A 24708-nucleotide genomic window follows, 5' to 3' on the forward strand; every position below is an offset into this window, starting at 1 on the left:
TTGTACCATCTATCCTATCTCTCAACGTGTAATTGCAGAGTTTGACTTCTGTCAAATTATCTCCTGGCTTTCTCTGGCCTTGGTAAATCAATCTTGGTGGCTCAAGTTTCCTTTGGGTAGCATCACAGGGAGACCTGACCTTAGCTTAAGATTTCTACTACACTCACTTTTGTTTCTTTTGTTTTGGGAGACAGGGTTTCTCAGTGTAGTCTTGGCTGTCCTGGAACTCACTCTGTAGACCAGGCTGGCCTTAAACTCAGAGAGATCCACCTGCCTCTGCCTCCCAAGTGCTGGTATTAAAGGTGTGCGCCACCATGGCCGGCTTCTACACTCCCTTTTACAGAGTAAGCACAAACATATCAATACAAGTTCTGACACAGGGATAAATTCTAGACTGAATCCTCCATACAGTCACGTGACACAGCCTTCAGGGAGCAGACTGAACTTCGCTGTAGCACTACAGGTGAACTGTCCCCAGTGACTTTTCATCTATATTCAAGTATCAGGAACGCCATGGCACAGAAAGGAAACTCAGAAAGTGGTATTTGAATGTTTGGATTTCAGGCAGGGGATTGGGTGGTAAGGTAGCACCCAGTTACACCTATCTGGGCTCAGAGCTCAGTCTGGGCCCAAGATTGTGCTGAGAGTCCAGCCTTTCTTATCACGGCAAATGTCAGCGCTGAGGTCCAACATTCCAGCCAGGAGTGCCACTTCAGCAACTTCGGACAACCTTGCGGACTCGGGCAGGACCTTTTAAATGCTTGGAAGTGCTCTGATTAGGAAGGGACATGGACCTGCTCTCCCGCAGAAGGAGGATGTATGAACATCCCCATCGCTCATCTGCTGTTTCAGGTCACCTGACTGGATAAATGAGCCACGTCTATATTTTCATTTCCATGTTGAGTCAGTGCTTTTGTCAGGCTTTGAGGAAATATAATTTACATGCCGTAAACTATACGCATTTGCAATGTGCAATTTGGGATTTCTATCATTCACTGAATTACACACATACACACTGTTGTCAAATTTTAGGGTGTTTTTTTTTTTTTTAGATAGGGTATTGCTACACAGAACAGCTGGCCTCAGCTCACAATCCTCCTGCCTCAGTCAAGGATTCCAGGTGTGTACTGCCATAGCCAAGCTGCTTTGAAGATGTTCTCAACCACCTCAAAAATCAACATGGTGTTTACTAGCATCTCTCCCCTCACTACTCTTAGGCCCCCAAACCTTGCTCTATAACTTTCTGGCTCTATCATTTCCCTACTCTGGGCATATCAGATAGATGAAATCTCCTGTCTACCACTTAGCACGTCTTCAAGATCATCTCTGTTGAACATGTATTAGTGCTTCGTTTTTTTTTTCTTGCCAAACGACATTCCACTGTATGGACACATCCCTGTCTCAGTCCACTGGATGAGTTACTGGGTAAGCATTTTATTTGTTAGTTTGCTCCCCGCTGCTTCAGTGATTGACTGCAAACAGGACAGCAAAAGAGTAAGGTCACTCGAGCCAGACTGTGTATGGTCAGCTCGACGGAACAAAGATGAGAGGAGACTGATTTCAAAAACTAAAACATTTAACTTTGAGTTTTAAATGAAAAATCCAAATGTTCTTGGAAAGGCAGGACTAGCAATCACACAAACTGGCCGGCCACAGCAGCAGACAACTCCACCCCACTCCCACCTCAGGCGGTGGCAGGGGGAGCCCTTGGGACTGAGAGGTCTGTCCCTCTAGGGCAGGGGTGAGAGACGGGCTCTCCTTGGGTCCTGCTTCTCCCTAGACAGAAACAGGGACTCGGTCCTCTGTTCTGTATCCCACTCCAGTGATACTGGTCATTCCACACCCTTACGTTAACGGACTCCCCGGCCTCCAAGGCCTGCTCCTGCTGAAGGAAATACGCAGAAATACACTTTCTATGGGGTCTGACCTGAGGAGGAAATCTAAGCCACAACCTTTCCCAATGGTCTAAGAAGTGTGCACAGCTACACCTGAACACTAACCATAGTGTTCCTCTGGGGTGTAAGCCACACTGTAGCATGTATTGGCCCTGGGTGAGACAGGGCTGTGTGTGAACTTATTAACTCAACTCTACTCAGGGGTGAAGCCAATGACAATGTGTGCTCACGGGAAAGAGCCTGACATGATAAAGGTGGCACCAGCTAACTGTGATCTTCATGGAAATCACTGGCCCTGGGGGTAGATGAGACAGAGGGGCCCACATTCTAGTCCTCAGAATTCTGGTCCCTTCTTGATACAAACAACGGTCTCTGCAAAAGCATCTTGTAGCATCTGCTAAGACACAGTGGCCACTTTACACAAATGCTGGCTGTCAAATAACCAAATTCTGTAAAACATTACCAGTAACTTAGCAAACCTTAACCACCCTTGTGTGCAAAGGCAAGACTCCGGAACTCCGACAAGGTGGGCAGAGTACAGAATTTGGTTATTTGATAGCCATAAGAAATACACAAAAGGAAGCTCAGCCTTGGGTCAATTACTCCAAAAACTGTTGGCTAGGCAAGGGGTAAGGTCTGTATGCATCATGGTCTCTAGCAGAGCAAGGCGAAAGATGCATGTCCACAGAATAATAAAATTCCCATACGATGACACAGTCCTAGGATATGTATTTTTTATTGCCTAAGTAATAACAATAATAAAGTCCAATGTCAGAGCTGACACAAGTCCACTTGCCACTCAAGCAGAGAGCCATTCCACAGAGGTCAAAGTGCGGGTCTACAGTTCGGCTATTTCTCTAACTTTCCCAGGAACCGTGAACGCTAGTCACACCGCTCACAGAAATATAAAGTCATTGAGAACTAGTGGCAACATCAGGAGCCCAGGCCAGGATCAGAAATTCCAAAGAAGACTCTATTCTTGGGGACAGGTGTGGCTCCCAACAGTAAGGTCGACGGACAGGGGAAGTCAAGGTGGGCCGCACGTGGAAGAACAGAATTCTGGGGGTAGCACGAAGGAGACCAATCCACCACCAGGCCAGTGCCTCTTTTTCAGCACCATCCTGGCTAGCGTCTGCCCTAGCACTAATCACTAGCGAAAAATGTGACCACAGAGGTTAGAGCCAAAGGAGCCAGCTTGACTGCATGAAGGAGCAAGCAGTCCTCTCTCCCAGTTCACTGCTCTTCTTCAGTGTTTAGAAAATGTGGTGTAGCCAGGCGGTGACGGTGCACGCCTTTAATCCCAGCACTTGGGAGGCAGAGGCAGGCGGATCTCTAGGAGTCTGAGGTCAGCCTGGTCTACAGAGCTAGTTCCAGGACAGGCTCCAAAGCTACAGAGAAACCCAGTCTAGAAAAAACAAAACAAAAATTCCAAAAAACAAAAACAAAAAACCAAACAAAAAAACCCACTCCTATCTGTATAGTCCTCATGCTTTATCTGAGCTTGTGTCTAGGTCGATGGTTTTAAGCCTCTGGATTGAAAAGTCTGTATTACTAAATTCCAGACTGAAAATGGCGACAAACTCAGACGGGCTAAGGCTTTCCCATAACTTCGAGAACATGTAACGAAATCTCAAGTTCTTCTCAATAGCTCCTTTCTGTCTCAGAAAGTAAGCCACTTCCTGCCCCCAGACCCACTTCCTGTCAGACCAAGGCTGCTTAACAAACACAAAGAGCGGACAAACCAGTCCTGTTTGTACTCATTACGATCAGGAGAAAAAAAAATCTGACCTTAGAACCAGAAGGGAACTTTCTGAGCCTCCCATTAAAAAGAGGGTTAGCTCTCTCTGCTTCAAAACCTGGCTGGGAACAGGCTGTGCAGAGCCCTCCCCACAAGCAACACACACACACACACACACACACACACACACACACACACACACACACACACACACAACCTCAAAACCTGGCTGGGAACAGGCTGTGCAGAGCCCTCCCCACAAGCAACACACACACACACACACACACACACACACACCTCAAAACCTGGCTGGGAACAGGCTGTGCAGAGCCCTCCCCACAAGCAACACACACACACACACACACACACACCACACACCACACACCACACACCACACACACACACACACACACACACACACACACACACACACCCCTCCAGCTCGCTCTAGAGCAGGAGGACCTGTGGGCAGAGCAACCCAAAGGACACTTTCTGAACTGCTAAGTCTACGCCAGGGCTGCCTGGTGCCTGGCATCTGTATGCTTTGTGCGTGCCTGTCCGTAAGTGGGTGCCCATCTCTTCCAGCCTTCCAGCCTGGGGTTTCCATGGGAATCAAACAAGAATTCCCAGAGATCACCTCTAGGGGAGGGGAAGAGAGACAATGAAAGAACTTTACCTGCTGCTAAGGAGAAACACAACCCACACATCCCTCATTCCACCAAGGCAGACAAAATAAATTCTCAGTCAAGGGCACTTTCTCTTAGCTATCAAACCAGCGGAGTCTGGATCCTGTGACATTTCACTGGCTACATGACACATACGTCAGCTTGGATGCAGCTCACTGAAATACCTGCCTGATTACACACACCAACTGACTAGCCCTGGAAAGACAAAGGTAGGGCAGCCAAGATGGCCACTACACGCCCCACTGAACACAACACAGGACACGGAAGGCCTGCCAGCCAAACCCACCTGGAATGTACTATTTTCTTTGTAAATTTAGAAGTCTGTAAAGTCCAGTGGAGGAGGAGCGGCGGGGAAACAATGAAATTGTCAGATCGCCCCATTTCTTTGCTAACCTGTTGTTCTAGGGACGAAACAATAAAGCCAATCACAGTGAAATCCAGTGTGATTTCTGAGACCACACGAGCAGTAATATTTTGCAATTTAGGGAACATTTTTTTCTATAAGAGGCTTAGATAAGGGTTATTTGAATTTATGCCTATGAAGTCTTTTATTTTGCCTCCAGCAATTACAGCCAGACTTCCAAAAGCTTTTTATTTTTTTAAAGCAAGAAACTCACTGTAAATAGGTATGTTGTAAAATCTGCTTAAATAAGCAGACTAGGGCTGGGGAGATGGCTCAGAGGTTAAGAGCATTGCCTGCTCTTCCAAAGGTCCTGAGTTCAGTTCCCAGCAACCACATGGTGGCTCACAACCATCTGTAGTGGGGTCTGCTGCTCTCTTCTGGCCTTCAGGAATACATACAAACAGAATTTGTATACATAATAAATAAATAAAATAAATATTTAAAAAAAATAAGCAGACTAAAAAAAGAAAAACTTCTATTTTTAAAACTTCTCTCGTTTTGAAGTTATATTAAGTTAAAACAAACTCTCTGATTTGCATGCTGTCACAGCCGAGTGCCACAAAGGGGTTGTGAAGACAGGTACTGGACTGGGGGTAAGAACAGCAGGCTGTATACTCTGCAGCCTTGTTACCACTGACAGGACACTGTGCTGGGCCACAACACCTCCCTCCCGCCCCGAGTCTCGAAACTATACTCTAAAACCGGTATAGTTGGGAACCTACAGTTTGGGGGTTTCCATGCCAACTGCAATTCTGATGACAGATCGCCTTAACAAATATATGTGCTGAGGGGAAGATGAAGGCCCGGGTGCAATGATACCAGTTATTCATTTGAGCGGCACACACAGGTCATCTACAGAACCGTGACGCCACTTGGGATTCCAGAGAACCCTCAGCACGCTAAGTCTATGTGCAGAGACAGAATCCCAGCACCAGGGGCTTTGCTGTTTGGATTTCCAACTGGAAGAAGAGGCCGACATTTGGTGAGGAACAAAGTGAAGAATTCTCCCCTTATCTGCATCTGTAATAAGGTTTAGTTAGTGTTAGTGTGCTATTGTGTGCCTCTGCGTGCATGCATGCATGTGTGCCTTGTGTATGATCTCAGAGGACTCCTCCTCTCCGTCCACCATGTGAACCTGGGGATGGACTTGAATCGGACCCTCAGGCTTGGCAGCAAGCTCCTTGACCTGCTGAGCCATCTTGCCTCCTTTCCCGTCACAAACTTTAAAGATGCAAACTCTCCTACAGACAACGGAAACAGTCACAAAAGATAGAAAGAAGGAAAGCTACAGGGAGACTCCACATGCTCTTCCTTCATATTGATACCACTGACTCCCTGGAATGCTTCATCTGGGAGGGAGGGATGGAGAGAGGGAGAAAGGAGGGAGGAAGGGAAGATGAAGGGAGGATGGATATTGTGTATTTTAAGGATCTCAAATCCCATCCACCCATCCACCCCAGCATGCAGCCCCATGATGGTTCTCTTATGGTCCAGCTAACACATTTTGCCGCCCTGCTTAGGAAGATGTCCCAGCCCTACCTCCCTGGCTAAGGCTACCGAGGGATGCTCACCCCAACAGCCATGTACTGTGTGTGCATCTCAGTGAGAGCAAGGACAGCAACGGGTCCATAAGGACAGATCCTACTCTGAGTTGTGCTGACCACGTCATCCCCACATCCGTTTTCTCTACAGATGCTACCATGGAGACGCAGGCCCGATGTCTCTGACCCACAGCATCTGAGAAACAATGGACGTGTCATGTCTCGGGGTACCCAGAAGATGCTGATGGACACCCACCACCAAATCTGTTTGAAAACAAAGTCTTAGAGGAATATCACTCAAGACAAGCTCACTAACAACAAGTGACTTACAAGAACAAACAAAGCCATCACGTCTTGTCCACTCTGGACATTTCACCCAAAAAGCGGATAAATAAATAAGAAGTAATTCTATCCCTTAACAAAGCCCGAACATAGGCAGTAGCTGTCTGCCTGCTTTTCCACATCTTATTAAGAATCTCTCTCCACCCCCGACCCCCATCATGCACCAACCCTTCTTGAGAGCAGGTAGGCCTTACCCTAGGGAAGGGCGGAGGAAACCACTGCTCCCTGTGGCCTCTTGGCAGACAGGCTATCTCAGGCCTATACTAACGCGCCATGGCCTTTGGCCACTGACGGAGGGTGGGGCATATTCAGGAAAGGCTAGAGTGCACGGCAGGTGGAAACTGGTCAGCCATGATGTGGTGACTATGGAAGGGATGAAGGCAACAGGGATCCAATCTCTTAGAAGGCCATCTATTGTTAGTCGGTGTATTCTCAGGACTTGAGACCCCAAGACAAACACTGTATTTTGGAGGGGTGTGAGCAGTACTAACCACGAGAGCAAAAGAGCAAAAGCAAACTGTATTTGCCCCTAGGTCAGTGAGCTGTCTAAACTGGAGGGAAAGGAATGACCAGCATGGGGCAGGAACTCTCTCGATTATATGAGAACTCTGTAGTTGAAGTAGAACCCACCAGGCTCAGACACAAGGCTGAGTATGTGAAACACACACACACACACACACACACACACACACACACACACACACATCTCCTTGGCCCATCGAAGCAGGCAGGTAGGTTGTTGTTTAAAGGCATAGAGAGAGTGGAAGCACCCAGTGAGAGGTGAGCTTGTACCGACTCTACTATTCCCTATGTATCAGCCAATCATGCAAGAATGAAAAGGTCTTTTTGGAAGCAGATAGTGTTTTTTAAGCCACCTGACCTCTCACTGTACTGCCAGGAAAGGCATAGATAAACAGGTACCAAACATCAGGATAGGCAGAGCTAAAGTCTAGGAAATAAAATGAAGAGGGCAAGGGGTAGCTGTCATTTCGGCTGGGTTTAATTTTTAAGTTTTCAATGATAAAAAAGCAACACATTTACAGATACTCTCTTTCCAACTCAAATATCAGGTACAAATTGCTCTTAGCATGTGCCAAAAATCTGTCATCAGACAATGGCTTAGAAGGTGACACAAGATACTGCCACTTTCCCTACGAAACAAAGAGCTGCCACCAACACCAGCCTTGTTAAAATAGTACTTCAGCCCCAATGCTGCCTGCACTCTGTGACAGTTTTCCCCATGGGAGTCTGTGCTCAGGACATGTGAGGGTCGCACTTAGAAGCTACTGACAAAAAAAAAAAAAAAAAGACAAACAAAAATAACAAAACCGGGTCCTTTGTTTTCTGAGAAGAGTTTTGTAAAAACCAGAACCAAAGGAACGGTTCTCCTTCCAAATATTGGCCTAGTCATAAAATATACACAAGGTCTGACAAAAGCTGGACAATAGTTACCTTTATCCTGAGGTAAGGGATTGGTCCTTTTTTCTGTAAAGGCCCAGAGAGTAAATCCCTCAGGCTTTGAGGGCTTTATCTACACCCACACTTGCTGATGTTTAAAAGCAAGGCTTCAAAAACCCCAAACATATTCTTAGCTGTGACACTGAAGAAAAAAAAAACCACTGGCTTGTGTGTGTGATGGGTCACCTGTCCTCTCCTTAAGTGAGAACAGAGACCTCCACCATCTGCTGTGCCAAGCGTCCCCAAGCAATGCTGGGTTACCTTCTCTTGGGCAAAAGGGAAGGAAAACAACAGAAGCCGGTTGTGGAGAAGGACCTCGAGTTCACAAAAGCTAGGCAAAAATCTGCTGTGCCTGTGCTGACCAGTGTGGTCCCACTCGAGGGACACCTGTCTCCCCCTTACTTCCATCAGAGAAAGTAGAGTTGAAGTTAATTTTTTTTTGTTTCGTTTTTGCCTTTAAAGTTTGTTCTCTGAAATATATTAAACTAAAAGGGTAATGTGTTCATAAAGTTTTCCTTTCCTTTGCAACAGTATTACCATCTATCTATAGCATGTAAAAGGGCCTTACTGAACTAAACAAAGAAAAAAAGTGGAACCAGCCTGAGGCCAGAAATGTTCTCAGCGCTCAACCCAGATCCCTTATCTGGCCCCTAGCAATTGGCCAATGTAGGGGTGGGGAGGGGGGGACGGGCAACCTCACTCCCTATGACCTCTGCCCACACTCACCTGCTCTATAGAACTCCTCCCAGACAAAGCCACTGTTACTATTTTTGACACCCGGCGCCAGGCCCACAGAGGCACCTGACAACTCACCACAGGCAGGAGACAAGAATTCCCAGGGGACACTGAAGAGAGGAGATGTGAGAGACAGGGGATTCGTTTTTACTAATGTTTCCTGTGGCTCTTTCCCTGTGAAGTCACTCCGAGAAGTGCACACGAGAGCCACAAAGCGTAAAGCATGTAAGATTAGCCGTTTGCACTTCACAAACACAAGCCTTGCCTCAGTTTACCCTAGGGATCATCTTCTGCACTTAAAATCTTTTATACTCCAGAAGACAAACTGAGGTCTGTAGAGCAGTGTACTTTCTAAGTCACGCTGTAACCGAACGCTGTGCTTGGTCCTTTAACTTTATCTTATATGTACGTGTGTTCTGCCTGCCTATCATACAGTACTCGAGGGGTCCAGGAGACAGTGTCCCCTTTCCTGGAGGTAGAGTTACAGAGGTTGTGAGCTGCCATGCTGGGTGCTGGAAACAAGCCCAGGTCCTCTACAAGAGCAGCAAGTGTGCTTAACCACCGACTGGTTAGTTAAAAAAACTCTTGGACTGGGGATATAGCTTAGTAGGTAGAGTGCTTGCCTGGTGTGCAGAGTCCTGGGTTTGGTCCCAGCTCAGCAATCACTAGGTGTGGTAGCACGAACCTGAAACCCCAGTATTCGGGAGTTGGAGGCAGGAGGAACAGACATTCCAAGGTCATCCTCAGCTACAAAGCAAGGTCTAGGCAGCCTGGGCTACAAGAGAACGCTCCACCAACATCGAAAATGTCATCTTTATTCCAAAGTCAACAGCTGCATGTCAAAAGCAGGCATGTAAGGAAAGATGACCAAACCTCTGGGCTCTTCCGCAAGCATTTCATACCTCAACAGTGATAGCGCGAATTAAAAACTAATTAAGAATCAATGGGAAGTGCACATGTAGTTAATGTTGAAAAGAAAGAAGACTCAGTGTGCTTTCCTGATGGCTACAGCCGACTGTGCATCTAGCTGCTTCATACAGGAGAACAGAGGCAGCCACCAAGGAGACCCAGCACACTGAGCCAGAGGTGTCGCCAAAGGGTCAGAGCCACAGGAGTTCCAGTCTCAAAACTTAAGAAAAAAGAATTTCAGCTCACTAGGTGGTGCTGTTCTCTTCTCCCTAGGTAGAAACACACTAGTTAGTCCACTTTCTGCTAAGAAATCACAATGTCACTGTTGAGGACAGCAACTGACAGAGGCCAGTGTGGAAGGAACAAGAGGAAAAAGGAACAGATTCACAGGGGAAAGCCCTCCCAGCCCCAAATTAAGCTCTGCTCCTGGACCCCATGCAGAGAGAAACCAAGTCACTGCTGCCCTCTCGCATCAGAGCTAGCCAGCATTGTCTTTCTGGAATTAGGGCCCCTTTCCCACCTCCGTCACAAGCCAGAGTCCAAAACAGCAATATAAGATTGAGGTCAGACTTTAAGAAAATAAAACCTTTTTTTCAACTTTATTAACATGTACAAAAGCAGGTTCTCAACCATCCCGCAGCACCCATTCATCTCTGCAAGACAGAACCCAGAAGGCCACCTGACCCAGGCCTTGTAATCCTGTGTAGCCAAAGCTACCAATAAGGCTTTCCATTTTCACCTCCCCAGTCCAGGCTGCAGCACCATGGACTCCTTCCAGAAGGTCAAGACCTGAGTTAAGATTAAAATGCCGGACAATGAGGACTACTGAGAACTCAAGAACAATGGCAATGGGTTTTTGATCCTACTGCAGGTACTGGCTTTGGGGGAGCCTAGGCAGTTTGGATGCTCACCTTACTAGACCTGAATGGAGGTGGGTGGTCCTTGGACTTCCCACAGGTCAGGGAACCCTGATTGCTCTTCGAGCTGATGAGGGAGGGGGACTTGATCGGGGGAGGGGGAGGGAAATGGGAGGCGGTGGCGGGGAGGAGGCAGAAATCCTTAATAAATAAATTTAAAAAATAAATAAATAAATAAAATGCCGGAGTATGGCTGACACGGCACAGACACCAGGCTCCAACTGGAACCCCAATTCCTCCCACTGCGGGGCCAGGGTGCTTGCTCCCACTTAGCACTCCTTCACTCCTCAGTGCTCAGCACCCCTGCCCGCAACTGCGGGGTCACAGCTCAGCGCTGACTGTGATTGCTGTCTGCCCAATGACTGGGGTTACATCTGCCATCCAGTGCCCTAACACCTCTCACGGGAACTTAGCAAAGGTCTGCTCACTCCTGGATGAGCTATAAATATTCATGGTGTCTTATTGTGTGATGACGGCAGATCAGTAACCCCAGCCAGCATTTCTCACTGCCCCACGCCAAAACCTTAGCTACCTAATTCACCATCTGTCCTGGGTGAGAGGGACGGGGGTGGGGCAGCATGCCCGCTTTCTTCTCAATGAAGAGGTATATGCACGCATACACGTGTGTACTTAAAACCTATCGGTCTACTCATTACAAGTCTGTTCCTGTTAAAATATCAAGTGAAAAGCAATATTACCAAAGAGGTATGGTGATCTCAGAAATTATCTTGGCTTGTGGTAGAGTAGTTGCCTAGCACACATGAAGCCCTGGGTTCAGTCCTTAGCAGTGCAAGACAGAAAGCTTTAGTTCACAGTAGATATTCAAACATACTTTCAAGTTTTAACCAAGGGTAAATCTACTACATTAGAAAGGTCCACACCCCCACTTTGGACATGAGGCATCTTGGTGCGGCAAAGAGGCAGTTCTGAGATATTTGAGATGGTGGCTTGAAAGGCAACACCCTTCTCTCTGAGACTCGCCTGCAGCTTCCCACCAGACCAGGATAGCAGGTTGGAGAGGGAGAGAGAGGAGCTCCCAGGCCACCTTGCCCGAAAAGATTGGGCAGCAACTGCTTCCTGAACCAGCCCCTCATGCCAACTCAACCCGGTCGGTCTCCAAGGAGACTACACAGCGTCCAATCCTGACACCAGATGAGCAGAGCACCGGACTGCCTTCCTTGGAAGTCCATTCAGTCCTATCAGAGGGAGCTCCAAAGCGACCATGGAAAATTCAAGAGCAGACAGCAGGCCACAGCTGTCCTTCCTCGGGTACCAGACCCCTCTACAAAGCTTTCCAAGCGGGCTGCGGTGGATCCAGGGGATCACAGGTTTCCCCACACCTCACTCCACCCGAAGGCTGTCTTAATTATTGCACTCTACTGGGGAATCTTTCCCTCTCTGAAAGCAAGGGAAGGGGGGGGTGGCTAAGTCGTGTCGTGGTTGGCGAGCCAGACTGTGAGTCTCCACGGGGAAAGAACCATGTTGATCTCTGTGCCGGGGACCCTGCTTGCTGTCATAGAAACACCCGGCCTTTGAATTAGTAGGGTCTAAATATCATGTCATTTGTACTGTTTTATGAACAAAGTTATCTGGCTCAGTCTGGAGAAGAAGTCAGCCACCACATGGAAGGCCCAAACCAGCCATTCAGATGTGCCCGTAGCTGACCAGGATTGTCCTCCTCACTCAAGCTACCCAAGGAAACACTCCTTTTTGGCTTCAATAGAATCAATAACCTTTTGTTTAAAGGACATACCTACAGAGTTTGCTGGTGGATGCTTCATTTAACATTGACCCAGGCACGAAATAAACAATCCCCTCACAACAACAACAATAAAAAAAAAAACTAAACTAACAAACCCAGTTTCCCCTCAACAGCCTTAGATGGCCACGAGGCTATTCTCAGCACCCAATCTCGCAGTCCATAGCTCACATCCTCCCCTCCCTGCAAGGGGGCAGGATGGGATTTCCTTCAGCAGGCGTGCACCTTGCACCTCAAAGGAGCCCTCTCAGCAGTCTGGAAATTGTTAACTCTGGCTATTGTGGAGCGGTGGCTTCAAAAAAGTTACTCTGTTACTGCAGCTGATAGTGCACACCTCCTCAGCTGGATGACTCTCTACCTCTTCAGACCAAAGTTCTTAACATAGAAGACCTTTAAACCAGGACAACATTGAAACATACCAGCCATTAAGAGAGAGAGAGAGAGAGAGAGAGAGAGAGAGAGAGAGACAGACAGAGAGAGACAGAGAGAGACAGAGAGAGAGAGAGAGAGAGAGAACCTTACAAGTGAGCAGTTTTGACCTAGGGCAGTGTCTGGAATTATGAATTAGTTTCCATACTAATGGAAACGAGGCAGAACAAGTAACAAGATTCCACCCACAGAAGGTCCCTAGAACACTCAATTCACGGAGATAGACTAGTAAGGTGATTGCCGGGGTCTGGGGAAAGGGAGATTGTGTTGGAGTGTCAAATAGTGGCGCTGAAAAAAATGGACGATGGTGATGGTTGATTAACAATATATTTGATGCCACTCACCTATGCATTTAAAACTGGTTATAAGGATAAATTATATGCTATGTATAGCTTATAATTAAGAAAATAAAAAGAAGAGAAAGAGAAATTGCAGTGTGTAAAGAGAGAAGGAAAAGGAGTGACTGGAAACAGGCTCTGGCTTTTCCTCCCTGGCACTATCTCTGTATGTTTTAATGAAATCAAGAAAACCACACCGGGAACTAATGTACTGACCAACCCCCCTCCCCACCAGAGCAAGACATCCTGGGCCAGTTTTATAGCACAGGCATTGTAGGGTACGGATGAGTCACTCTGAGTTTGAAATGCATTTTGTGTAGGGGTTAAAAATACTCTCTCATGAATAACTCAGACCAAAAACTATATTAATGTCCGGATCAATTATCATTTTAAGAATAAGATTTCTAGATTAGAACCTCCTTTCAGAGAGCATAAAATGAAAAGTAGCAAAAGCACACAAGCTCTAGAGACTAGGAATAAATACCTTATATCTTTGTCGTTTTTGTTAATCTTATTTTCTCCATCTTAACTTTAAAAAAAACACCAAAACTCTCCCTCTATCCAGCCACCAGCCCCTCGGGTTAAGGCAGGTGGAATATATTACCCTGAGAACCCACCCTAGTTGTTTCTCCCCCACCCCCAACCCCGTCCCGCCAGCAATCTCAACACAATCAGATTCAAGACGAGAGAGGCAAGCTTACAGCTTAATTAGCCCAAGTTCACAACCAGAGCCCAGTGAACCTTCTTATCAAGCCTCTGGGACTACCTCATCTGCCCATGGCTAACCCTGTCCGAGATAGGGATCCTGCTGCAACCAGCAAAAACCCTGCTTAGCCCGGCCGCGCCTCCCCAGAAAGGGCTGAGACCAGGCTACCCCAGACACAGAGCCTCTCTCCTCCCAAATGCCCTTCAAATCGCCCAGGAAGGTGTGGGTTGCAAGTGGTTTCGGTCGCTCGAAGGAACTGGGCGGACAGGTGTAGGTTGTAAAGAAGCCACCCCAGTCTCCGTGCGATTTGCACTAGTTAAGAAACTTCGAAGTTACATTAGCAGACACTTTTAAAGCAGTCGGAAAACCCGAGGGTGGGTGGGGGAGGTCGGAGGAGAGGCCAGCGACCGAAAAGCACCAGCAAAGGTGACTAAAGAGTACCACAAAGGCGTCCCCAGGTACCAAGAGGGCGGTCGGCGCCCTTCACCAGAAAAAAAAGAACTGCTGAGCCGCCTGCGAGAGGTGACTCCCGGGGGGGGGGGGGGGAGCCCAGCCTGGAGCACGCCACCCGATGACTTACTGGCTTGGGCATCTTGGCTGGCTGGTGGCTGCGTGGGTCCTCAGAAAGTCGGCTCTGCGGCGGCAGCTGAGACACGTCGGGACCAGCAAACGGAGGGAAGCCCTGAGCGCGCCCCGCAGCCCCGAGCTTAAGAACCGGCCGGGCGGTGCCGGCTGAGTCACCGCCCAGCCCGGGCCGGGCGCGGGGCGGGGCGGGGCGCGGGGGCGCGCGGCCGAGCTCGGGAGAGTTTCATTTCGTCTAGCAACCGTTGCCCTAGAGCTGAAACCGCGACCGCGGGACATTTTTAGAGAAACACTTTTTTTCTTTTTTTCCCCCTACAAACTGGGAGCGGCCGGGAGGGGGCGTGTCCCGCTTCGCCGGGCCCCGGGACGGAGGTGCGCACCGAGGCTCCGGCTCCACTCTACTCCCCCCCCCCCCGTGCACAGGTGGTCCCTCCCCTCCTCCACCCCGCCCGGGAGCGTGTGCGGCGGGACACCGAACGGGGCGGGGACCCAGCGAGGTGCGCCCGCCAAGATGGCTGCGGCCCGGCGGGTCCGGACTGAACGGGACCCGGGGGCCTCCCGCCGCGCGCCCTGGCTCACGGCCCCGCGGAGTCTGGGGCCGCTGGCGAGCGCAGAGAGAGGAGGGGGCTGGTGGTGCGCCAAGCCGTTCCGAGCGGAGTCGAGGAAATGCACCTCCACGTGGTGGGGCGGCGGCCACCGGGCCGTTCGTGGGTGGGGCGGCCGGGTCTCACAGTGGTCACGGCCCCCGGTCCCCGTGCACGTGGCCTGCGGAGCCTCCGAGACAGACCCGCCCGTGGAAGACCCCGTTCCCGCATGTTTTAGAGAACTCCTGTGCCGTCTTACTGGACTTGACTCTGCGGGGAGTCGCCTCTGAAGACCTAAACTAATTCTGAAAGTTTTTTTTTTCTTTCTAGTAGTCCCCAAAGGGACTCACCCACGCCCGCCCCATAACACTCCTGGGCACGTGTTCCCTGGTGATCTGTCGCATTTGTTAGGCTGTGATCAAAATATTGATTCTCAAAGTCTGGTTCTGAGACAAGTAAGCTCCACCGGGGGTTGAGAAGGTGGTTGGTGTTGGGTGAAGGTTGAGACCAGAGCTGCTCCCCGGTAACTTTCCGGTGCTAGCATGGGGTGAGGATGGGGACTGGATGGGTTGATTCCTTGGTTTTCTTATCGGCAAAACTGCCCTATTTTATGGCACTTCTTCCATGAGGTTGTCACAAGGAATAGATGGATTGGATGTGAAACGCACTCAGCTCCATTCCAGGACAGAGTATACAGTGACTGGGAGGAGGTCCTTTGGTACTTAGTATCCTAATTTGTAGAATAGGGACCGTAGGAGTAACACCTAGACAGCTGTAGACGAAAACGAACTTAGCCTAGTGCTGGAATCCTAGTGCTACACAGTCTGTTGCGGGGTCACATGCTCGGGACTGCATGTTTAGGCATGTCAGGGGCCTGGCAAAGACTGGGGCCGTGGCTTGGATGGCCTCTCATCAGCACAGTCCATTCCCTTGAAAGATGGAATTCTTTTTTATTAAAATGAAAATCATATCATGAATAATAAACTATGGAGGATGTTCAGAGCACGTACAGCAAGAACATCTCAGATTGGACATACTCCTGACCCAGCCCACCTGGCTGCCTTCTTCCCCCATGCCTTGACAGTGCCTGCATCTAATCCAGTTCTGATCTTACTCAGTTTACAGTCTGAAGTAGCAGTGGCCCGAGGCCTTCAGAAGCCTTTCTGAACCTTACCCTCCAGAGAAATTTTGAAAAACAGCCAGTACGGTGTAGTAAAAATAAAACGATGACAGGGTTTAGAAACAAACAATGAAAGCTGTGTTCTGTCTTCAGCAGTTCCCAGCTGGTCACTGGGCAAGCCACGCAACCCAGCGTCCAGGCCACCTCCTCATCCCTATGGTAGAGGTGCACATCTGTAGACATCTTGCAGAATCCTTACAGCTGCTGAGTCAGTCACATGGGGAGAGCACGCATGCATATTCGACATATGTATATGCTTTCTCAGATAAATTAGCATCACCAAGTCATATTTTGTATATACTTTTCTCATGCATCTCCCATTACTATAAACCCTAAAACGTACAGTTACTGTACAGGGAAAAACTTCCTTCCCCCTACATATATTACATCTAATGATTGTTTTAGACGGATGTGTCAGGGGTCATCTCTTTCTATCCGACTTGAATTCCCTCAGCCCAGCACTTTTAGGGGTCTGAACTGCAAGGCAGTCTATGGAAAGGTGGCCTAGAAAGCCGTGTCTTTACCACCATCCTATCACCCCACACCTGGTGATTGGGATACACACGTAATTTTGAGAACTTCTGACTTAGGATATATTAACAATAGGACCCTGATGTGAAATACTTACCTTACATGGCTCTTTACCCTTTGGGGGCCTGTAACTCTATCTGAAAGTAGTGTTTGGATAACAGGATAATCAGTGCCTCTGAAGGCCAAGAGAAAGCCGTGTAGCGAGGGCTCATGGGTACTGTCCCACCAGCTATTCATCTGGCCACTTACTCCAACTGAAGCCATATTTTAGGTTTTCTGATTTTCAGGCATGGGGGCCTGATCACATGTCGTCCTCAGGAGCCAGGAGGACACCTTGCTCGGAGTTCCTCAAGCAAGGTTAAAGCTAACCAGACAGGGCCTCCCTTGGCCATATGTAGTTTGAGAAGTCACTTGTTCTGATATACCCTTTAGTCTTTGTATCAAACCACCTGAGAGCCTGTCTCCAGACAGGTGCCGGGTTAATCTCAACCAATTAAGGCAAGTCTGCAGAGAGTATGCCAATCTCCAGCTTTGGAAGGGCAGTCAATAAACGGTAGGGAAACAAATACAGGCTGAGCGCCCTTGGCCAAACAAGGATCTGGGTACTCCTTCAGCACTTAACCTTGGGTGAAAATTAAAGACGGGGGACTCTGCCTGCAGACAGGGAGATGATCTGTGGAGGGGAGTTCCAGCATTGGCAATACTCTGTCGAGGTGGCGCCCCCCATGTCTTCTATTGCATCCTTTCTAGGACCAGGAAATTTCTTTAAACGTAACCCCAGGGCAAGCTTTTCATTAGCTAAATGTTCCGTGGAGAAATGCAATCTTATAAAGTCCCAGGAACTGCTCGTGTAAATTCCTGATAGCATTAAAGTTCCCTTTCTGGCTTCTGGAAGGGCAACAGGTCCCTTCTAAGCCAGTGGCTGAGAAGGTGGCTCAGCAGCCTGAGGGTGCCACTCAGCTGTGTCCAAGTGTGTGTTAATGTCTAGAAAGCGTGGTAGGGAGTTCTCCTGGACAGTAAGCCAGGGTGTGTCCGGGGTCAGTTTTGACAGCACGCTTGCTAAGAAAAATGCTTCCCATCACTGTTTTTTAACTGTTTTTCTCGTTTAACAATTTGCATAAATATCATTAAAAGTTTGATAGAAAAGAGTACCAGGTCTTCTGATATTATAATATTTTCTTGTCTTTTCATAATTTTTCCCTTGTCTTGAAAAGAGATATTCTAGCTTCTTAGCCTGTGGTACAACTAGGAGAAGGAGGAATCCCCAGTCAGATGTGTTCAGATACGCTCATTTTATGAGAAAGCCAGCTGGGGACATGAAGAGTCCTCCTTCTACTAGCAGACTTCCCCCGTCCAGACTCCATTTACTTCTGGGTTTCTTTGTTCTCTGCTCTGCCTTCACTCTTCTCTCCATCCTTCCACAGACTTTCCTGGCTCACTGTGGCCTAGACCAGGCCCTCATCGGACACGCCGCCCTCCTAGGTCATTCCGTCAGGCCCCAGGGCTTTGGTCGCATCTCCACCTCTGACCTTGGTTTCCCCAAAGGGGTCCCCATTCCTCAAGCCTTCCCCTACCCCTTCTCAGCAAACAGCCTTATTTAGCAGCCTTGTGTTTTCTGCCCCCCCAGTCTTCACCCAAAGGCCTGGCTCTGGGGAGCACGTCCCAGCAGGCTTTCCAGAAGCAGTGCTCCCTTCCAGCCCAGGGCTGCTCTGCAGTTACCCCTGTTTCCTCTCACCCCAACCAAAGTCAACACTCCTGTCTGTCTGGTTGCTGACCTGCAGCCCTGCGGATGTTCAAGCAATGTATCATAGCAAATGAACAGACACTACTAGTTACTGCCAAAGCTGGGGACTCAGGTTAGGTTACTGTCCTTACACCATCCTGCCTGTCTGCTAAGGGTGATGACTAGAAGTCTTTCCTTAACCACCTTGACTTTCCAAATTGTTAACGATAATTTACGTGTGTGCTTAGAGGTTTTCTAGGTTCCCCTTGTGGTCCCTGCATTACAATTCTTATTGTGTTCATTGTTTGCTTATTTTTGGTACCATTGTGTGTGACTACATGTATAATCTTGTGTGCGCGAGTGTGAGCCCAGGAGTGGCCGTGCCATGGTACACACATGAAGATCAGAGGACAGCCTTGGCTCTTGGTCCTCACCTTCTGCCTTGCTTAAGGTGTGGCCTCTTGCCCACACTGCCTATGAGCTTCCGTGGTCTTCTCTGTGTCTCATCTTCCTGTGAAGCGCTGAGATCATAGACTACTCTGTCTACTTTTACCTGGGTTCTGGGGGTCCAAACCCCCATGTTTATACTCCCATGCCAAGTGCTTTCCCTGTTAAGCCATTCCCCCATCCTCATTTTGTGTTTTGTTTGTTCTGTGGTTGTCTTGAGGTCCCACATAGCTCAGGCTGACCTCGAACTTGCTGTGCAGCTCAGACTGACTTTTGGGGTTTTGATTCTCCTGCCCCTACCTCTCAAGTGCTAGGATTTCAGGCTTTTGCCATCATTCCTAGCTTTATGGAGTGCTAGGGACTAAACCCACAGCTTCTTGCATACTAGGCAAGCAGTCTGCCAATTTAACTACAGCCCCAGCCCCACCCCTGGGTTCCAATAAGCTTGATAGTCTGCTTCCCCGGGGCAGGTAGTGACAGCCAGTCACAAGGATGACACTAAACAGACACAGCACCTAGGCTCGCAGGCACCACCAGCGCATTCCTCAGGAGCTCCCAGGGCAGGCAGTGCAGCTTGGGAGTGGATTGACGATCTCAGGACAAGGGCATACACCCTCTCTCTACTATCAGAAAATACACTATTTCACCCTTTGTTTAATAATTCTTTTGTTGTGTGCATGGGTGTTTTGCCTGCATCTATTCTGTGCATCGCGTGCAGGCAGTGCTCTTGGAGGTCAGAGGGACATTGGATCCCCTGGCACTGGAACCACAGAAAGTGCTGGGGATTGAACCCAGGTCCTCCAGAAAGGCATCCTGTGCTTGTAACCACTGAGCCATCGCTCCAGACCCTATTTTGCTATTTAATATTTTAAAATTCCAGAAGGGAATTCAGTCTACAGATACGTGCCCACTATTTATAGATATAATGATACTAATATCTCATCCCATTATCTTCAGATTTGAAAAAGTATTCTAGATGAAGCCTACTTAGCCCTCACCAGGACCATCAGTATTCTAAAGACATCATGTCTTTACTGTGGACATATCCATATGGAAAGAGGTTTGTTTACATGAAACATAATATTTTCCAGATTTTGTTTAAAAAGTTATTAAGTACATAAGCATTAAGATTTTAAAGTGAGTCTCTTCTGTCCCCAGCCCCAAGGTGAGGCCATCAGTCCTGGTATCTTGATGCCTGGAGCCTTGCAGAAGATCTGTGAAATGAAGGAAACACAGAACACTGTATTCTTTGTGGTGCCGTTGATGGCTCATCAGACATGTAGCTAGCTATCTGGATCCTGAGACTTGACATGCAGCCTTGGAGATTTTCTAGTTGTTATTATTATTATTTCTTTTCCAGACAGGGTTTCTCTGTGTATCTTTGGCTGTCCTGGAACTCACTCTGTAGAACAGGCTAATCTTGAACTTAGAGATCCACCTGTCTCTGCATCCACTACCACCAGGCTTAAAATTTTTTTAACTTAAAATAAAATAAAATCTTTTTGACACATCAGCAAATAAAATCTGTGGCATGTATTGCATGTGGTGTGATTTGCTTAGATCCTAAGGACTCCCTCCAGAATGAATTCATCTTCGTAATATTTTTGCTTGTTTGTTTGTTTTTTGAGACAGGGTTTCTCTGTGTATCTTTGGCTGTCCTGAAACTCACTCTGTAGACCAGGCTGGACTCCAACTCACAGAGATCCTCCTGCCTCTGGGCGAGTGCCACCACCACCTGGCTTATCTTTGTTAACATTTTAAGCAACGCTTTAGCCTAGGCTGAAACACACTGCAGACAGCCGCGTATTTCTTTGACAAATATTTTTGAGCTATGTGGATCTCTTCTTAAGCTGTGGGTTGGCTGCAAGGGGAAGTCCCTGAAGTCTACTCGTCACTGCAGTTTGGCCTTTGGCTGTTTGGAGTTTACCAGATTTCCTCTGCATTTCTAAGAAACTGGCCTTGTCACTTGGCCGATTTATATTACCAAGGCAATCCCCAGGCTGGGGCCTCAAGTGACCCTGGGAATTTTATTCAGGAACGTGTGGACAGTGGGTGGTGGAGCCCAAAAACTCCAGGAACTGGGTCTGGCCCTTGCCCCAGCAGTAACTGTGAGTATTGGCAGGCACTTCAGACCCTGGCGTGGTGACAGACAAGGACGCGGGCAGACTGAAGACCCTGAGGACTTGGAGAAACAGGATGACTGGGAGGGCTATTGTCAAGCTAGAATGTGGGCCCTATCTTGCCAATGTCCCAAGTCCCCAAAAAGCCTGAAACCGTGATTTTTATATGAAATCTCTCAATTGTTAAATGTTGGCAACGAGTTGAACCTTTTGGGGTTTTCCTTCAAAGTGCTCTCCTAGCCAGATGAAGCATGGGAGCAGGCCAGGTGTGTGTGCATCCTTTGTGTATGTTCCACAGCCCTGACTGAGCATCTGTTGTGTGGATTGGGTCCAATGTGTCTCTCAGGGCATGCTTGGCACTCCCAGGCAACACCACTAGCAGGGGCTGTTCCTCTTGGGGGTTAGGGAGGCGGCTGGCCGCTGGCCCGTGTACATAGACCCTCTGTTCTCGGCATTACCAAAGACTGCTGGCCATTCGAGGCCTTGGATCTAGGAATATCCAAGGATGGAATTTCCCCTCATTTGTGGTATATACTAGCCTGAACTGTTGGCCATGGGTCTTTCTCTCTGGCAGCTTCCACCTGGGCTGTGTGCTCAAACACTATATAAGGAGAAGTATCTTGCCAGCAGATCGACCTGTGTCCTCAGACTGGCAGCAATGGCTACTGTTCCCGTGACTGCTACATGTCCCATCTGCCTGTCTCACTGCAGAGTGATGAAACCTACTCAGAGACCAGCGGAATGATGGCCCAACACACTCAGGCAGCTGACTTCTTCTCAAGGCACACCTACCTAAGCAGTTTTTTTTTTTTACATGTTTTTCTTTTAGATCTACCAGTAACAAACTGGGGGCCTTGGGTACACATTTCCTGGGGCTTGCTTTCATTTTGAAAATTATTTCTTTAAAAGATAAAGTTGGGGCTGGAGAGATGGCTCAGTGGTAAAGAGTACTTAACTGCTGCTCTTGCTGAGGACCCAGGATCTGGTTCCCAGCATTCGCAGGATAGCTTGCCACTGCCTGTAACTGTGGTTCCAAGGGACCTGACTGCTTCTCACCAGGTGTACACGTGGCATGCACGTGGTGTAGAAAAAGCACTCATAAATATCATAAATATATATGAAAGAAAAGTTGCTCACTCACAAACAAAAGGCTATTTTGCATCTCAGAGTGGTTTCCTGGTTTCCTCCTAGACAGCGATGGGACCGTGCAAACCGGTGGGTGGAGAAGCCCGTAGGAATGTGGCCAGACTGGGTCATGGGACTCTCAAGCTCTGATGGCCTCGATTCATTCCAGAACTTCTACAGCCTGTCTATCATCTCCCAAAACTTGCAACATAGAAGACCTTCTAATTGAGGAAGACCTCAGGGAGATGAGCTGGTCACTGTGAAGGAGCCCATGAGGATAGCATGCCGGCCCCTTCCTAATGCTGTGTGGAGGACTCCTCTGGCGCCTGTGTGGTCTGTCCTTTACCCTTCGGAGCGAGCACCAAGGGCTCTTAGCCCCTTCCAGCACTGCTTGGCCTCTTCAAGTCTTCCGAGCCATGGTGCCGGCCCTCTGCCACTTCCCACAAAGCAATGCAGGAGATCAAGGCTGCTGCTGACAAGGAGGCACCCTCATCCACTCTGCCATTCAGTTCTGAGGTTGTCCCTTTACACACGTTCCATAGTGGCAGCCTTATCAGCAGCGAAGCCTTAGGGCCGCGTGTCAGAGCTGGGATGGAAGAAAGATGTCAGGAGCAGCAGCATTACCTACTAGGCCTCTTCAAACTGCAACACACACGCGCCTCTGTCTGGCTCTTCACCCAAGAGCTGGGAAGAAAGATTACCCATCAAGGGCTGTGTCCAGGCCATGGATCAACCAGGATAGCCCAGAGAAAACAGAAACTTCTTCAAGGCTTTCTCCAGCAATAAGGCTTTTCACCCTGGTGTTCTGGTATCTCAGAGTCCTGTCTCTGATTTATCTAAACTGCACCTCCTCTTTCTCTGGCATCTTGCATGTTCTGTCAGGACCACCACCTTCAATACTCCTACCTTTCCATTCTTAAAATACCACTTAGGGACTAAGCTCCCCTCCGCCCACTCTGTTCACTAAATACTGCACCAGCTCTCAAACCCTCTCAGGCCAGATTCACTTGGTCTGAATCTCCCTGTGTATGTTTAGTTACATCAGTGACACTCTAGGGCAAGGCAGATTTTGGCTCCTTGAAGACATGTCTGACACAGAGAATGTTCAGTCATCTTAGCCCAGCACTGCGGTCACTTTTCCTCTGAGCCTCCTCATAGCTCCAAGACTTCTCAGCAAACAGCAATTACATATGTGAGGCTAAAGCAGAAGTATCTAGTGTTGCAGACAAGCCTGGGCTATACAGCAGGACCCTGACTCAGTGAAACAAAACAAACAAACATGAATGAGCAACTGAGCTAGGGTACCAGCTAACCCATGCATGTTTATCCCCGGCAGGTATTTTCTGGGAGAGCCCACCTGTTGAAATTGAGTTCATCTCTTTCTGTTGTAATTATTTAATGTAGCTTAATGCATATTTTGTTCCTAAGCATCTTCTACAAACTTTTATGCATATATTTTGGGTTATATAAATGATGAAGGTGAAGGATTCTATCTCCTTCATATCTCCCCACGCCTGACTCATCACTGTTTTCATTGCCCACCCATGGTGCCATGGGTTTATGGAATTTATTATTTATCATGTCTGCATCATCCTTTGTGTGTGCACCTATCACCCTTCCCCTGCCCCTCCTCCCAGGTCCACAATCGGGTCTACCTCCAACTCCTCTGGTTACTGATGCCAAGACCATCTCTGCAAGCATGTCTCTCAGGACTCGAGAATTTCCATAGAGCAGATGACCACAAGAGTGTCATGGAGAGATAGCCATACATCATTCAAACTAGTGCAACCTAGAGAATGAGTGGGTTTGTGTTGCTAAAGACTGCTCATTTGTTTCCCGGCCACCCAGACCTGAAATAATCACACAGAAACTGTATTAATTAAATCACTGCTTGGCCTATCAGCTCAGATTTCTTATTAACTAACTCTTACAACTTAAATCAACCCATTTCTATTGTTTTGTATTTTACCACGAGAATCGTGGTTTGCCGGTAAGGTTCCAGGGCGTCTGTCTCCTTTGGCAGCTACGCGGCATCTCCCTTAGGTTTGCCTGCCCATCTTGTGATGGAGTCACATGGTTCCCTTCCTGCACAGTGCAGTTTGCCCACAGCACAGCCTCTCAAGGAGGTGCACAAGAATGCTCCTGCTTTGAGGCCTCTGCCAAGCAGGCCCCAGAGCCAAGTCACTCCCAAAGTACTCGGTAGGTGCTCCTCATTCGTGAAGGCTACACCCAGCTTCTCTCCTCTCTCTTCAACCCATGTCCCTGGCTAATCCCTCACAATTCCACTTATGGCCATCTCTTCTCTTCCAGCTCCCCAACCCCTCCACTGCGGCTTCCCCAGACTGCCATAGACCCAAACCCCCATCCCTGAGCTTGAGCCGTGCAGACCCCAAGGGCCGTTCTGGACCTGACATCTGGGACTTCACTGTGACATGCATTGGGGTGACCCAGCCTTGGCTTTGTGCTTCCACATCTGCTCCTCACCTCGGACCTTAGATCTGGTCCTTGGCGCCTCTAGCCTTTGTGTTCTCACACAGGCATTCTTCCTTCTCATTAAATG

The 24708-nt window shown here is 48.4% G+C and overlaps 1 protein-coding gene across 1 annotated transcript in view; it reads right to left on the minus strand.

Moving 5' to 3' along the window:
- Positions 1-14589, minus strand: part of Ezr (ezrin) — a 41525-nt gene extending 26936 nt beyond the window's left edge. The window contains exon 1 of the mRNA XM_075950606.1: positions 14437-14589. Within this exon, the coding sequence (XP_075806721.1) occupies positions 14437-14448 (12 nt within the window). The 5' untranslated portion in view covers positions 14449-14589. The remainder of the gene's footprint in view (positions 1-14436) is intronic.
- Between the last annotated feature and the right edge of the window lie 10119 nt (positions 14590-24708).

Source organism: Microtus pennsylvanicus, chromosome 1, assembly GCF_037038515.1.
Source record: "Microtus pennsylvanicus isolate mMicPen1 chromosome 1, mMicPen1.hap1, whole genome shotgun sequence".
Lineage (NCBI taxonomy): Eukaryota > Metazoa > Chordata > Mammalia > Rodentia > Cricetidae > Microtus > Microtus pennsylvanicus.